General features: G+C 43.2%; 1 protein-coding gene across 6 annotated transcripts in view; it reads left to right on the plus strand.

Moving 5' to 3' along the window:
* The window catches only part of GABRB3 (gamma-aminobutyric acid type A receptor beta3 subunit), a 228,018-nt gene that overhangs the window by 151,217 nt on the left and 63,903 nt on the right, over positions 1 to 12,898 (plus strand). For all 6 annotated transcript variants that reach the window (XM_030931494.1, XM_030931495.1, XM_030931493.1 and 3 more), the window contains one exon: positions 4,486 to 4,706. In XM_030931494.1, the coding sequence (XP_030787354.1) occupies positions 4,486 to 4,706 (221 nt within the window). The remainder of the gene's footprint in view (positions 1 to 4,485; positions 4,707 to 12,898) is intronic.

Genomic DNA, 12,898 nt, shown 5'->3' on the forward strand with positions numbered 1-12,898 from the left:
CTGGGTTGCCACAAACCTTCGATTTGTTAAAAATGCAATATCTGTGAAGCACAGTAGAGTAAGGCGAGCCTGTATCTGGTGATACAGATATTTTCTTGTGCATCCTGGGGGTCTGGCAAAAGAGGGAACGGTAGCAACTCAATTGGTGGAGGACGCAGGCTGCTTCTGACGATATCAACTATCTGTCTCATTTGGTGTCCACTGCTACCTCCCCAACCCCTTGTCAGCCAGCAGGAGCCACAGCAACGGGCCCACCCTGCCCTAGAATGGCCAGCTTGGCTCTTCTTTGAGAAGCTCCACCCTTCCCAGTCATTTCTTATTTTCGTACCCAGACATCACCTGAGTCCACCTCGAGCATTAATTTTAAAGAACAAAGGCTTAATTTCCATTTCATGTTCTGTGAGGAGTCCAGTGTCCCCTCTGCTCCCCACAGCCAATATTCCTTTAATCCTTGGAGCTTTTAAAGTCTGAAGGCTCTTCCGTTTCTGCAGATGGGCTTGGAATTCAAATTCTGACAGACACTGCATCGCATGCAGATTCCATCTCTTTGTGACTGTGCCCTTCTCTTTGGTTCACGCCACATCACTGCAAATGTAAAAACTGGTAACTTCCCTGGGATGCATGGGATGCATTGAAGGAAAGGATACTTTGACAAAGCATCTTTCTGTAGCGACTGTGCTTAATGTTTGGTGATGGATTGGGCATGGAAGGAGGAGTTGGCGGTGCCGGAGTTCTGATTACTCCCTTTGAAGAACCCCTGTGTGACCTAGTCATGCAGGTCCATGCTCAGAGACATCCTTTCAAAGCCCCACCCTGCCAAGCTCACTCCCCTTTATTATGAGAAACTGTTTAGCTCCCACCCCTTGGAGCTTCCACATTGAGAGCCAGGCCCTGAAGGGAGGTGGCCTGAACTTCAAGTCCCGCTGTACCGGGTTACTTGTGTTTGAGGGAGTGGAGGGAGCGGATGAGAAGCAAGTTACTTCAGGTCTTCAATTTTTGTTACTTCATCGATACAGGATAATAATTATAATACATGCTTCATAGTTAAATGAGGTGCTAGGCAGCACGGGGCCTGGAGTTTGCTGAAGGATCATGCACACAAGTGGCTGCCCGCTGTTCCTGGCTCAGTGCTCACCACTGCATGTCACAAGGGGCAGCACCGTGGCCCCCAGAATAGGAAAACCCTGCATTTACTACTCCCAGCTGCACGAGAGTGGAGGGAGGCTTGGACCGTTCCACCATCCCCTTCCCTTCCCTTTGCCAGCTAGTAAGTATCCCAGAAAAGAAGGAGGACACTGATTTGTGCCCCCACTGATGTGATGGTCGTTGCCATACATGGCTGATCACATGCAGCGGGTTTGGATTTACATACCAGCTTTTCCCTCCCACTGTTACCTAAACTCTTACCCCCTAGTCCACTCAAGTCACCTCAGCAAACACCCGAGACCCAAACTGAGAGGCGCTGCTGATGGTGCGGAGAGCGACACAGTCCAAAATAAGACACGGAGCCCAAGCTTTCAGGCTGTGAGTGACAGCTGGCTCCCAGGGCTGACAGACGAGTTCTCTCCCTTCTCATGGCAAGCCTTGTGCAAGCCCATCCGGATGGGCTCTGAGAAGGGCGCTAGACATCGCGACTGAGGCGTAAGGATGCGGGGTTAGGAGTAAAGAAAGAAACAAGGGAAACTTCTATTTCAACACCAATGTCACATGGAGGGTGATAGTAGAGAAACCCTGTGGTTGCCACTGCTAACACATGTCCTTTTGTTGTGAAACCACAGCTTTGCGCGCCTCAGTTCCAGCGCACCACCCACACCAGGGAAAGGTAGTGGTGATGAAGGGGCGGAATATGCCCTGTGAAGGTGCATTCTCATCCTGATGTTTCGCATCAGCCTGGTGTCCAAGAACCTTTCAGGCCTTTGCTTTACCCACCACTCAGCACTGTCCACTCCTCGGAGGCCCCTGCATGCCATCCCTTCTACCCCTTGAACTTACCATTGCTACGCTAGTTTTTCTCACAAGTGGCTTTGTGTTTTAAAATGGAGGTGTTATTATTATTTAGGTCAGGCAAGGCTGACAGATCAGGAGACGACTGCCATTGAGAAGAGAGTGTGTTCCTCCCAGTTCCGGGGCAGCAGGGAGCCACACCATGCCATGGGGGCTGTTCAGGGAGCGCCAGTATGGGTCAGGCAGCAGAGGGAGGGGAAATGCCTTTATTGTGGTTGCTGGGAAGGAATGGGTGACACAGGGTGAGCAGGCTCAGAATTGGCTGGTTTAAATAATTTCAGGCCCATGGGGCACAGGGGCTGTCTTTAGTTGTCTAGTACCTGGACCTGGGGCAGTTTAGGCGGGTGATAGGGACCCCAGAATGTGCAAGCTCAGTAAAAGAGGAGGTTGGAGTCTTAGCCGCTGAAATCTATGCCCTGTGAATTTATGGCATAATAGGTATAAAAAATAAAAGACCTCTGGACTGTAAAAACAAACAAAAGAGGTGGCTGGGGTGTGGGTTCTGGATTGGTTGGTTTGTATGTGAAAGGTACATTCCTAGGAGAGTTACTTACCATCTCTAGGAGTTAGCCAGCCCTGGAAGGGGCCCTCCCTCCAAGGTCCATAGGGTCACAGATCAAAGCATCTGAATACAGAAATAAAAGACACGGTTAATACTCTTGGTCATGGCTCTCTGCTCCATGGAAACTGTCAGTGGCTTTCATTGGCTGCGAAGGTGGCATTCTAGTTTCCACCTTCTGGTCACTGCCCTGGGGTCTAGCCTGACCCATTGCTCTGCTCTCTTTTCCCCATAAACCCAGCATTCCAGCAAAACTGCACTCCACAGGCTTTTTCATCAGGCCCTTAAAAGCAACAGCCCGTGTGTTTTTGATGTGCCCTATGTGCTGTCTGCCTAGCCTAGGCTTATCTTTAGTGCCATCTGCTCTGTGAGAATCTTTCATTGGTGGTGGTGGTGAGGGCCCCCACAGGTTATTACTAGGCACAGAGCTCTGCCCACGAAAGTGTCTGGGGGAAAAAAATGCCTGCTTCTTTTCATCTGCTTCAATGCTGCCTCTCCTTTAAGTTGAAGACAAGGCCTCTCTAAAGACTGTCCAGCCCATTTGGACTTTCTTGCTGTTCCTTCTACTCTTAATTTTTATGAGACTCAAAGCTTAAAAATGTATTTTGTTTATAGTGATATAGTACAACCTGGGTTTGTTTCCCGCTCTTGTGGCAAGCACCTGAAGACAAACCCATGTCCCCTATCAGTCTCTAGGCCTCTGTATTCCAACACTATTGAGAGCAGCAATAAACAGTCGTCAGGTTAGCAACACCGTGAATTGCCCTGTGAGAAGCAAAGAGAATACTGGAAGGGTTGTCAGGAGGCCTGTGTCTAGGCTGGATTCTTCAGCTGATTTGTTCTCGGCCTCTCGCTGCCCACAGGTGAGGATGTTTGCAGACATGATCGTAAAGTGTGTGAACTCAGAAAGCTGCTTATGCAGAATGGCAGCGATGTTTTTCCCTCCGTGGTTGGAGAATTTACCTCCTAACTTTCGATTTTCCAGCTTGTATCCTTCCACAGAGGGGTTCGAAATGTCCTGTGAATATCACCAGATTTTTTAGACTTGGTCATTCTAGAACTGAATGGTGATTGCCCCCAACAAAAAGAGAATTTCTTTTGTTCCCCCATGTCTAGCCTCTGAGTCGTCTTTTTTTCCACTTTGTTCTCACTGAACTAACTGCTTTGGCAAAACAAAAGCAGAACCATCACGTAGATATTTGGTAATTTTGTGGGCAAGCCTGTGGACAACACCATGGCCCTGTCTGCCTTCCACCTCCCACATCCTGCTTTGACCTCAGAGTCCCATTTTCCCCAGGTGAATATCTCATCATCTCCAGGTGATTCTGTGGTCCACTTAATGTAGAAATGGCCACGGCAAGCTGGAGGAAAAAAGAAATACGAGAGGTAGGGCATGGAGACCTCCCACAGGCCCTGGCGTCTCTGGAGGATGTTTATGGCGGGTTTGTATTTATAACCCTCATGGAGGGCAGAACCAGAGGAAAGTGGCTCAAATTGCAGAGAGAGAGTTTGTAGACAGAGCTCATCTGTCGTGGGTGGTTAAAGCACCTGTCTGCCTGCTGGGAGAGGGAACATCCATGGGAACAATCTAGTTCCCCGCCAGCAACCTGATTTTACAATGAGTTTTTCCCCTTTGTTTCTATGCTGTTATCTGTTAAATGCCAGTTTGTCTAGTCTGCTTCTTACCTGAGTAAAACAGAGGACGTCTATACGTGACACACACAGATTCGTGTACCTATTAAAGCTGGTGTTTGCATTCACAAGAAATAAACCATTGCTTCCCATCCTGCATAAAAATGACATCCATTTCTCCTTGTTATTCACTGTAGAGCCTAGATTGCAAGCTGAATGTGGCTGATGGTGGAGGGGATACGGCTGTGGATGCGTACAAACTAACTTTCTTTCTTTTCTTTTCCCCCCAGGATTATACCTTAACCATGTATTTTCAACAATATTGGAGAGATAAAAGGCTCGCCTATTCTGGGATCCCTCTCAACCTCACGCTTGACAATCGAGTGGCTGACCAGCTATGGGTGCCCGACACATATTTCTTAAATGACAAAAAGTCATTTGTGCATGGAGTGACAGTGAAAAACCGCATGATCCGCCTTCACCCTGATGGGACAGTGCTGTATGGGCTCAGGTCTGTGTGCCTCTTCAGGGCCAATTTTGCTGTTGCATGGTGCATGGGTGTGGAATTTCTCACTTGAGATGATTATCGTAAGTGAGGCAGTGACCTCAGATTAATGAGGAAGCGTCTATGAAGCACTTTAAGCTTTGCAGAAAAAAAAAAAAATCTCATAACCATAAAATTTGGGGCCTTACTGTTACTATAAATAGTCATCAAGCCGTTGAAAAACAGGCACCTTTGGATCAATTGTATATAATTGGATTGCCACGTCTAAGAACACAGATTCCCTCAGGATGGATTTCCCGTATCATAGCCACAGAGCCCTGTAATTAATATCGCCCTGACACTGCAGTGGCTTCAGCAGAGTTTTTTCAAAGCTGTCTGCACAGCTGAAAAAAAAAGTCTGTGGCGCAGATTGTGGGGTTTACCCTCCACGGAGCTTTATTGAGGTAGTGCCACGAATATTTATGGGAATGACTAAGTGAGAGGTTTCCTGATGAGAAACATCTCTCTCCAGCGCTCATAATCACTCAAATCAGGAAACCAGGCTGCCTTCCTGAGTCCCAGTGAGGAGGCCCTGGGCTTCCCCGGTTGCCCTGGAAACTGCTGGGCCTTTCCATGGGGCTCCATCCCAGCTGGTGGTCCGTTATTTTGAATATCACCTTGCTCAGTGGTGCTCTTAAAAACCTTCTGTCTCCCGCATAGATTTTGCCTGATTTGGGGTTTGCTTTGTTTTAGAACAGTATTTTGTGTGTATGTGTGTCTGCTTCTCGAACTCCTGGCCTAAAAGTGTCCTTGAGACCCTCTAGCCATGGCTCTCAGTGTTGAGTGGGACGCATGTGGATAGCTTGGAGAAAAGATGTATCTGAAAGTGTTGTGAGCCCAGAGCCTTTGAACTAAGACTCTAACAGCTATAAGCGAAATCGTAACAGTATATATTTAAATCCACATCCCTGTGAGTGTCATGCCTCAAGACGGGTAGAGTGAATTATTTAACATTGCCTCAAATAGAACATGTGATGATTTTCTCAGAACCACAGTTTAGAGAGTAGAATTTGGGATTTTAGCAAAATCAGATGTTTTTAACGGTAAGTGGCACATGTCACCCAAGCCATGGTGTTGCTGAAAAAGAGTCGAGCCTGGAGTTTCTTTGGGAGGTTTTCAGCGTTTTATGTTTTTCCCTGAAAATGAGACCTATGGTTGTGAGGCTCTGAAGGTTCAGGTTCTGGTAAGTGCATCAGCTGTACAAACCGACTATTCAGAAGTCTTGGGAATGTAGAATGAGGAGCCATCTACCTGCCCCCATCCCCAAACAAACTGAAGTGAAAGAAGCTATGTGTGTGTAAATGCGTGTGAGTCTGTGTGTGTGGGTGTGGGTTGAGTTTTGTATGTGTGTGGTATGTGATTGTTTGGTGTGTGTTGGGTTTGTTGTGTGTGTGTGGTATGTGTTGTGTTGGTGTGCATTGTGCATGTGTGTGTGGTGTGTGTTTTGTGTGGTAATGTGTGTATTGTATGTGCACGTGTGTGTGTGATGGGGAAGAGCAAAAAGAAGCAAATATCAATAAAACCTAATGTAGGAATTTTTGACTTTTTAAACAAAACATGCTATTTGGGTTTTCTCCACTTTTATTTTTGCATTCTTTATTTTTTTACCAGAAGTAGTGTATGTCAGTCTGTCTGTGTATGTCTTTGTTAAAAGCAAAGAGCTTTAACTCTGTTAAAATAGAATTATGTAATACATATAAAAACTCTGTCATAAATTCCCCAACTCTTGGAAAATGTTGGATTTTAGGTAAGAGTAAGATAAACAAAGAAAATAAAAATTGCTTGGTCTGTAAGTTTATATGTAAACATTAAATAATAATGTAATAATAAGCCATGGGAGACCTTTAGTAGTAAACTTTGTATAATAACCTAAAAAAGCCTTAGTCAAATTTATATCCATTATGCCTCTCAAATGCCTCTTAAATCAAGAAATGGATTTTTAAGTAAGTAGCTGGGTTTTTTCAAGTGTGGTATAGGTATACTCCTTAGCTCTTTATTTACAGCATCATATGTTTGAAACAGTTCTTCGGAGTTACATAGACCTGGATAAGTTGTCATAAAGAATCTCCAAAGTATAGAGTGACCACAACATTCTTCATGTGTTTAACAGCTAAACTTATGTCATCTGCTCATTAGAAATTGGCTATTCTAGAAATTTCTGCCTTGATATTTAAAAAACATGTAGCTCTAGAGATTGATTTGAACTTCTGGACAAAACAGCAAATTAATAAGTCATAACACTGATCATTAAACTCATATACACATATTCTTTGCTATCCTATGTAAACTTCAGTACCATTTATATATTTTACATGTGACCTTTGATAAAAAAACAAGGTGTGAGTGCTCACTTGGATCAGCCACCCTCCATCCTCTCCTTGGCCCCAAGGCCCACCTTCCCTCCCCAGTCTTTTTACTGTTGCACTGGCTGGATGGTGACATGGCGGGCCAGGAGTGGGCCAGTGTGTGTAACTCAACAATGCCTTGCCTCCTTTTGGTAAATAGGTACTATGGCCTTGGCCTGGTGGAGGTCTGGCACAGCTGAGAACCCTGAAGTTAAATTCCCCATGGTGGAAGGTTTGCAGAGAGCTGGGGTTGTACCTGCTCTCCTGCTTATAGTGTACGGCTGGGGAAGGTCCTGCCCAACAGAGATTGCTCTCCTACTCATGATGTGCATGAAATACTGGTTGGACTGGCTGTATCACTGAGACCTTCGGCTTGAATTTCTCTCACCCGTGGACACTGGGATTGGCTCTCACCTTGTCTGTCCAGCAGTAGCCTACACTGGTAGGTCAGTCACCACTTACCTCCTCCAGGCTTCTTTTGTTACTCATGCCCAGCCATTATGGGAACAGCATCAGTGGGCTTTTGCTTTATCTAGGCTGGATGAACACCTTTGGCTGTAGATGAGCTGTCCATGACGTAGGTTTGTACGTCAACTCAGTCTTATTCTGGGAAATCATTAATCCTTAACTCTGATGACTCTGCAAAAGTAGTCACTGACCACTCATGCAGATGCTTGAGAGTGATCACATTCTTGTAGTGATAAAAGGTTGTTTTAAATCATGAGCCATTTTCCCCATGACTCTTATAGCCCCTTGAGCTTGAAACGTGGGTTAACACTAGCTTGCTCTTCTTAGCAGCTTGAGCTCAGCTGAATACGATGGTGAACTGAGACCCTGCACCAGCTGAAGTCAGCATGTGATGGGAGAGAATGCTCTGGACAGGGCATGCAAGCCATCCTAAAATAAAACATAAATCCTTGACAGTTTCCTTTGGACAGTCAAACCTTTTAAGGAACTAGGAAGATCTTGGCTGACGAAGAAACGAATGGGCCTTTGTCCTGTCCCAGTCACAGCTTTTCTGTTTTCTTTGATGCTGCACTGAAGTTTTCTTCTATCTGTAAGAAGGCAGAATTATCATCCCTTTTCCTAACTTTCTTTTTCAGTCTCTTGGGCCTTGGATGTATGTCACTGACCTCACCTTGCATCATTAAGCGTACCTTGTAATGTGGTCTTTTCTTCATGCCATACATGTTGTATCTTCCTATCATGTATCTGATGCTATGAGTTGGCAAGGGGGGTTCACGAAATGGTATTCAGTTTGCTCCAGAAAGCACCTGGGAATCTGAGGCTGAGTCATCAAAACAACAGAATCCATATTTTGCCTGAGAAGTGTATTGCAAAATCTGTTGGACCGTACATGATAAAGTTCCCACTTGTGGCTAAAAATTGCTTTAAGTTGGCAAAATTGCCATTTCTATACTTAAAGATTGAAAGCAATATTAAGATGAAGCCAGAACTTATATCAGAAGATTCAAATGAACTCATCAAATTCGTTTGACTAGCATCTTACTCTGAAACTGTTTTATACAGTGGCTCTGTTAAAATACTTTTCTCCTCAGAAAAGATATCAATGCACAGAGTTATTAGGGCTCGCGTGATTTTCATGCAGCCATCCCTAACTCCCAAACCCTTGTTTTGTCACCATCTCCCAAATTATGCAACTAAAAAGCATATTGATAAATTTCTTACCAGATGGGATTATGCCCATCTACACTCCCACGAGCAATAAAGTATATATTAACTTTAGGACTGTGATACCTGCTTTGGAATTTATTATAACTGAGGCTACTGTAAGTAATCTATCCATTTTCTTCATCTCTCAAGGCCCGTGAAGATCGCCTGACTTGCTTTAAATTCTGGCTCATACACTTCTCTGCTCCCCACCCCCAGCATGTTTTATTCTTCCCCTCCTTATAAGGTCTCTTCTCACCTTCTCCGCAAACTCCCCCCTCACTTGGATTTGATGAGATTACTTCACACTTTAATTGGAAACACACTTTAATTGGAAAACTTCATCTTTGAGTTACAAAGAGCCCACCTGAGCTATCTGGTGCTCACTCTTTGCCTCCCCTATCAAAATGGAGAGCAGCTCAGCATCCTGACCATTTCCAAAATGAGCTTTGCCTTGGCTCCCTGTCACTACTGGAGGACTTGGCTCCTGCAGTCCTGACCTCTCCCTTTCTGCTACTCTCCTCCTCCCTCGTCATGCTTCCAGTACGCACACTTTCCTTCTGCTCTTCAGAAGCATCAGGCTTGCCCCTGTCCTAGGGCCTTTGCACTTGCCCTTGCGGGACACGGACTCCTCTGTGTCTAGATGGTTATGTGTTCAGCATCATTATAATGTAATTAGGTAACTAAGGATTGCTCAGCTGTCACACTCATAGGGAGAGCCCTTCCCTGATCATTCAGTCACTTTCTATTACATTACCATTTTGGGTTGTTATCATAGCACTTACCCAGAGCTGACATTATCTTGTCAGTTTATTGCATTTCTTACTTATTGACTCACTGTTCCCGTCCATGATGACGGGGAAGCCACCATGAGAATATAAACTCTTGGAGAAAAGAATGGTTTCTGTCTTGTTCATTATTCCATCCCCAAATTCTAGAGTAGTGCTTCATGGAAAAAAAAAAGTATGGCCTGAGAGTTAACTTTGAATTCCATTTAGCCTTTCCATAGTACTTATATTTCCATATTTTCTATTTAGGTGTTCAATCCCTTGGAATTTATCTTGGTGTAGGATGTGATGTAGCTATTCCCTCCCTCCCTCCCTTCCTTCCTTCCTTCATTCTTTCCCTCCCTCCCTCCCTCCCTCCCTCCCTCCCTCCCTCCCTCCTTCCCTCCTTCCCTCCTTCCCTCCTTCCCTCCTTCCCTCCTTCCCTCCTTCCCTCCTTCCCTCCTTCCCTCCTTCCCTCCTTCCCTCCTTCCCTCCTTCCTTCCTTCCTTCCTTCCTTCCTTCCTTCCTTCCTTCCTTCCTTCTCCTCTCTTTGTTCTTTCTTTCTTTTTGAGATCCACTCAGGCTGGAGTGCAGTGGCACAATCTCAGCTCACCACAACCTCCACCTCCCAGGTTCAAGCGATTCTCCTGCCTCAGCCTCCCGAGTAGCTGGGACTACAGGTGTGCGCTACTATGTCTGACTAATTTTTGTATTTTTAGTAGAGATGGGGTTTCACTACGTTGACTAGGCTGCTCTCGAACTCCTGACGTTGTGATCCACCCGCCTTGGCCTCCCAAAGTGCTGGGATTACAGGCGTAAGCTACCACGCCCAGCCTGTTTGTTTCTTTTGACACAGGGTCTTGCTCTGTTGCTCAGGCTGGAGTAGAGTGGCACAATCATGGTCCATTGATACTTCAACTCCCAGGCTCTGATGATCCTCCTGCCTCAGCCTCCTGCGTAGCTGTGACCAAAGGCACAGGCCACCATACCCAGCAATTTTTTTTTTTTGTAAAGATGGGGTTTTATTATGTTTCCCAGGCTGGTCTCAAACTTCTAGCTTCAAGCAATCCTCCAACCTTGGCCTCCGAAAATGCTGGGATTACAGGCATGAGTCACCATGCCCTGTCCAATTTTTTGTTCTTAAATGCTTAGCTCTTTGTCCCAATATTTACCAGTTTATTCTTCCACATTAACTTTAGAATCATTTATTTTATCAAATTCCTGAAAGTGTATCTTGTGTTGTTTGTTGGAATTATGCTCATTTAGCACTACTTTGGCAAGAGCAAAAGCTATATGATATTCAATGTTTCCTGCATGAACATGGCATGTCTGCATTCGTGTCTTTGTTTATGGCTTTTAGTAAAGTTTTGTCATTTACTCCATTGACTTCTAAACTTTCCATTTTTAACTTAACATTTCTTGCTAAGCTTACTCCACTTTTTGAAAGTGTGATGCTGTTAGAAGTAGAATCATTGCTCCATTATTTTTCTAGCTGGCTTTCCCTGGTATGTGGGAAGGCTCTTGGTCAATTTGTACACAACTACCTTTAAGTATGCATCTATCAAATAATATATCTAGCCAGTCTAATGTTTCATTATTTTCGACAGTTTAGTTAATCCTGACTGTTTTAGTCTTACAGTCATATTGCTTATAAGGATGATTTTTTGTCTTCATTTTCAATTGTTTTTATTCTTATTTCTATTTTTTTGTATTTTCACCTTCCAGAACAATGATAACCAGTGAAAACAGTGTTAATATCAGCACATTTTTCATTGTAATGGGTGCTTCTTGTGGCCCACCGTGAAGGATGAGCTGCACTTTTAGTTTAATGTAACTATTCCTTATTCTTTTACTTCCATTATTTTTTGTTCCTGATATATACATTAGTATCTTTAAGTCCACCAATACCACTATGCATTTTGTGCAATTTAGAAATTCACTTCGGGCATGTGACCAGTAAGCATGCTAGTGCTAATACTATCTATGCAGAGAAGCACGTACAGTGTGAAATGAAGCAATGAGAACATTTATGTGAAATGTGTATTCATGCTAAATCTGGCTTTAGGCTTAACTCTATTAAAAAGGAATTGTCAAACTGCCAATGTAGTTCATTACAATACTTCTTATTTTACTTTCATCACCGCTAAGAGCTTTAACTATGACCAATGTTAATTAAACCAGCTTCTCCAATTTTCTATCTAGTTTTAAAACAATTATTATCTAAATTTTTTCAACTTTCTAGTTCCTCTGCATGTGCATGAAGATAGACATAGAAACCAAAAAAAAGTATGTATGCCTTACACAGATATGCTTGGACTTTCTGTGTTTTCGTAAATTTTCTGTTTTTTAAGTAACTAGTCATTTTACTTTAGGACAAAAATGTAGCATAGACCGTAATTTGAATCAACTTTTAGATCAAATCTGAATTAGCAAAACTTATTCTTTTATTCAGTAAGTACACATCTTCTTTGGCATATTTTTATATACAAAACTTTTCACTGTAATTCTTATTGTTAATAATACTGAATTTTGTGAAAACCTACAAAGCAAGAAATCCTGAACTGCCTATCAAATGTTAGCATTTTCCATATGAGAACCATTCTGTAATTTAGAGAAATGTTTCCTCACAATTTTCATTTGACTAGAAATGACGCAAACATCCAGTGAACATCAAAAGAATTTTAAGGTTTTAAATTACACAAAAAGTTCACCTTCCAGGATTTATTCTAGTTACATCTACTCAAGCCTTTCATTTTTTAAAGAGTTTATCTAGATTCATTCTGAGAACTGAGATTATACAAAGCTACTTATCATTTCCAGTTACTTCCTTGTCCGCCATTTTTTTAACAGTCTGAATATCAGGTGTTCACCTGTGTAAGAACCTTAACGTTAAATACATGGGTATTTTGGCCAGTAACTCAGAAGATACAGCTGTTTTCATTAAACCAACAACCCTAAATTAGCCATTTCTCAAACAATGTCACATAAACAAAGATCATTTTGTTTTGGCTGAGTTATAATTGTATAACCTTCTGTGCGAAATCCTGACACCTCAAAATATCTAGCAGAGACAAATATAAAACCCAGACAAAAATGTATGCTGACAATTCTGAAGACATTTCTATTTTTATCTTTTACTTTGGAACTCTAGCAATGAGGTAGCAATACAAACCCACCACTTTATGAACAGGTTTACATGCTTAAAATTTGTTCTGATAGGTAATCCAATGAAGGCTGTGAACCACAGTTTTAGGTAAAGCAGTTTCCAATTTTATTTATTTATTTATTTATTTATTTATTTATTTATTTATTTATTTATTTTTAAGACAGAGTCTCGCTCTGTCGCCCAGGCTGGAGTGCAGTGGCATGATCTCGG

The sequence above is a fragment of the Rhinopithecus roxellana genome, chromosome 5 (genome assembly GCF_007565055.1).
Source record: "Rhinopithecus roxellana isolate Shanxi Qingling chromosome 5, ASM756505v1, whole genome shotgun sequence".
Taxonomy (NCBI): domain Eukaryota; kingdom Metazoa; phylum Chordata; class Mammalia; order Primates; family Cercopithecidae; genus Rhinopithecus; species Rhinopithecus roxellana.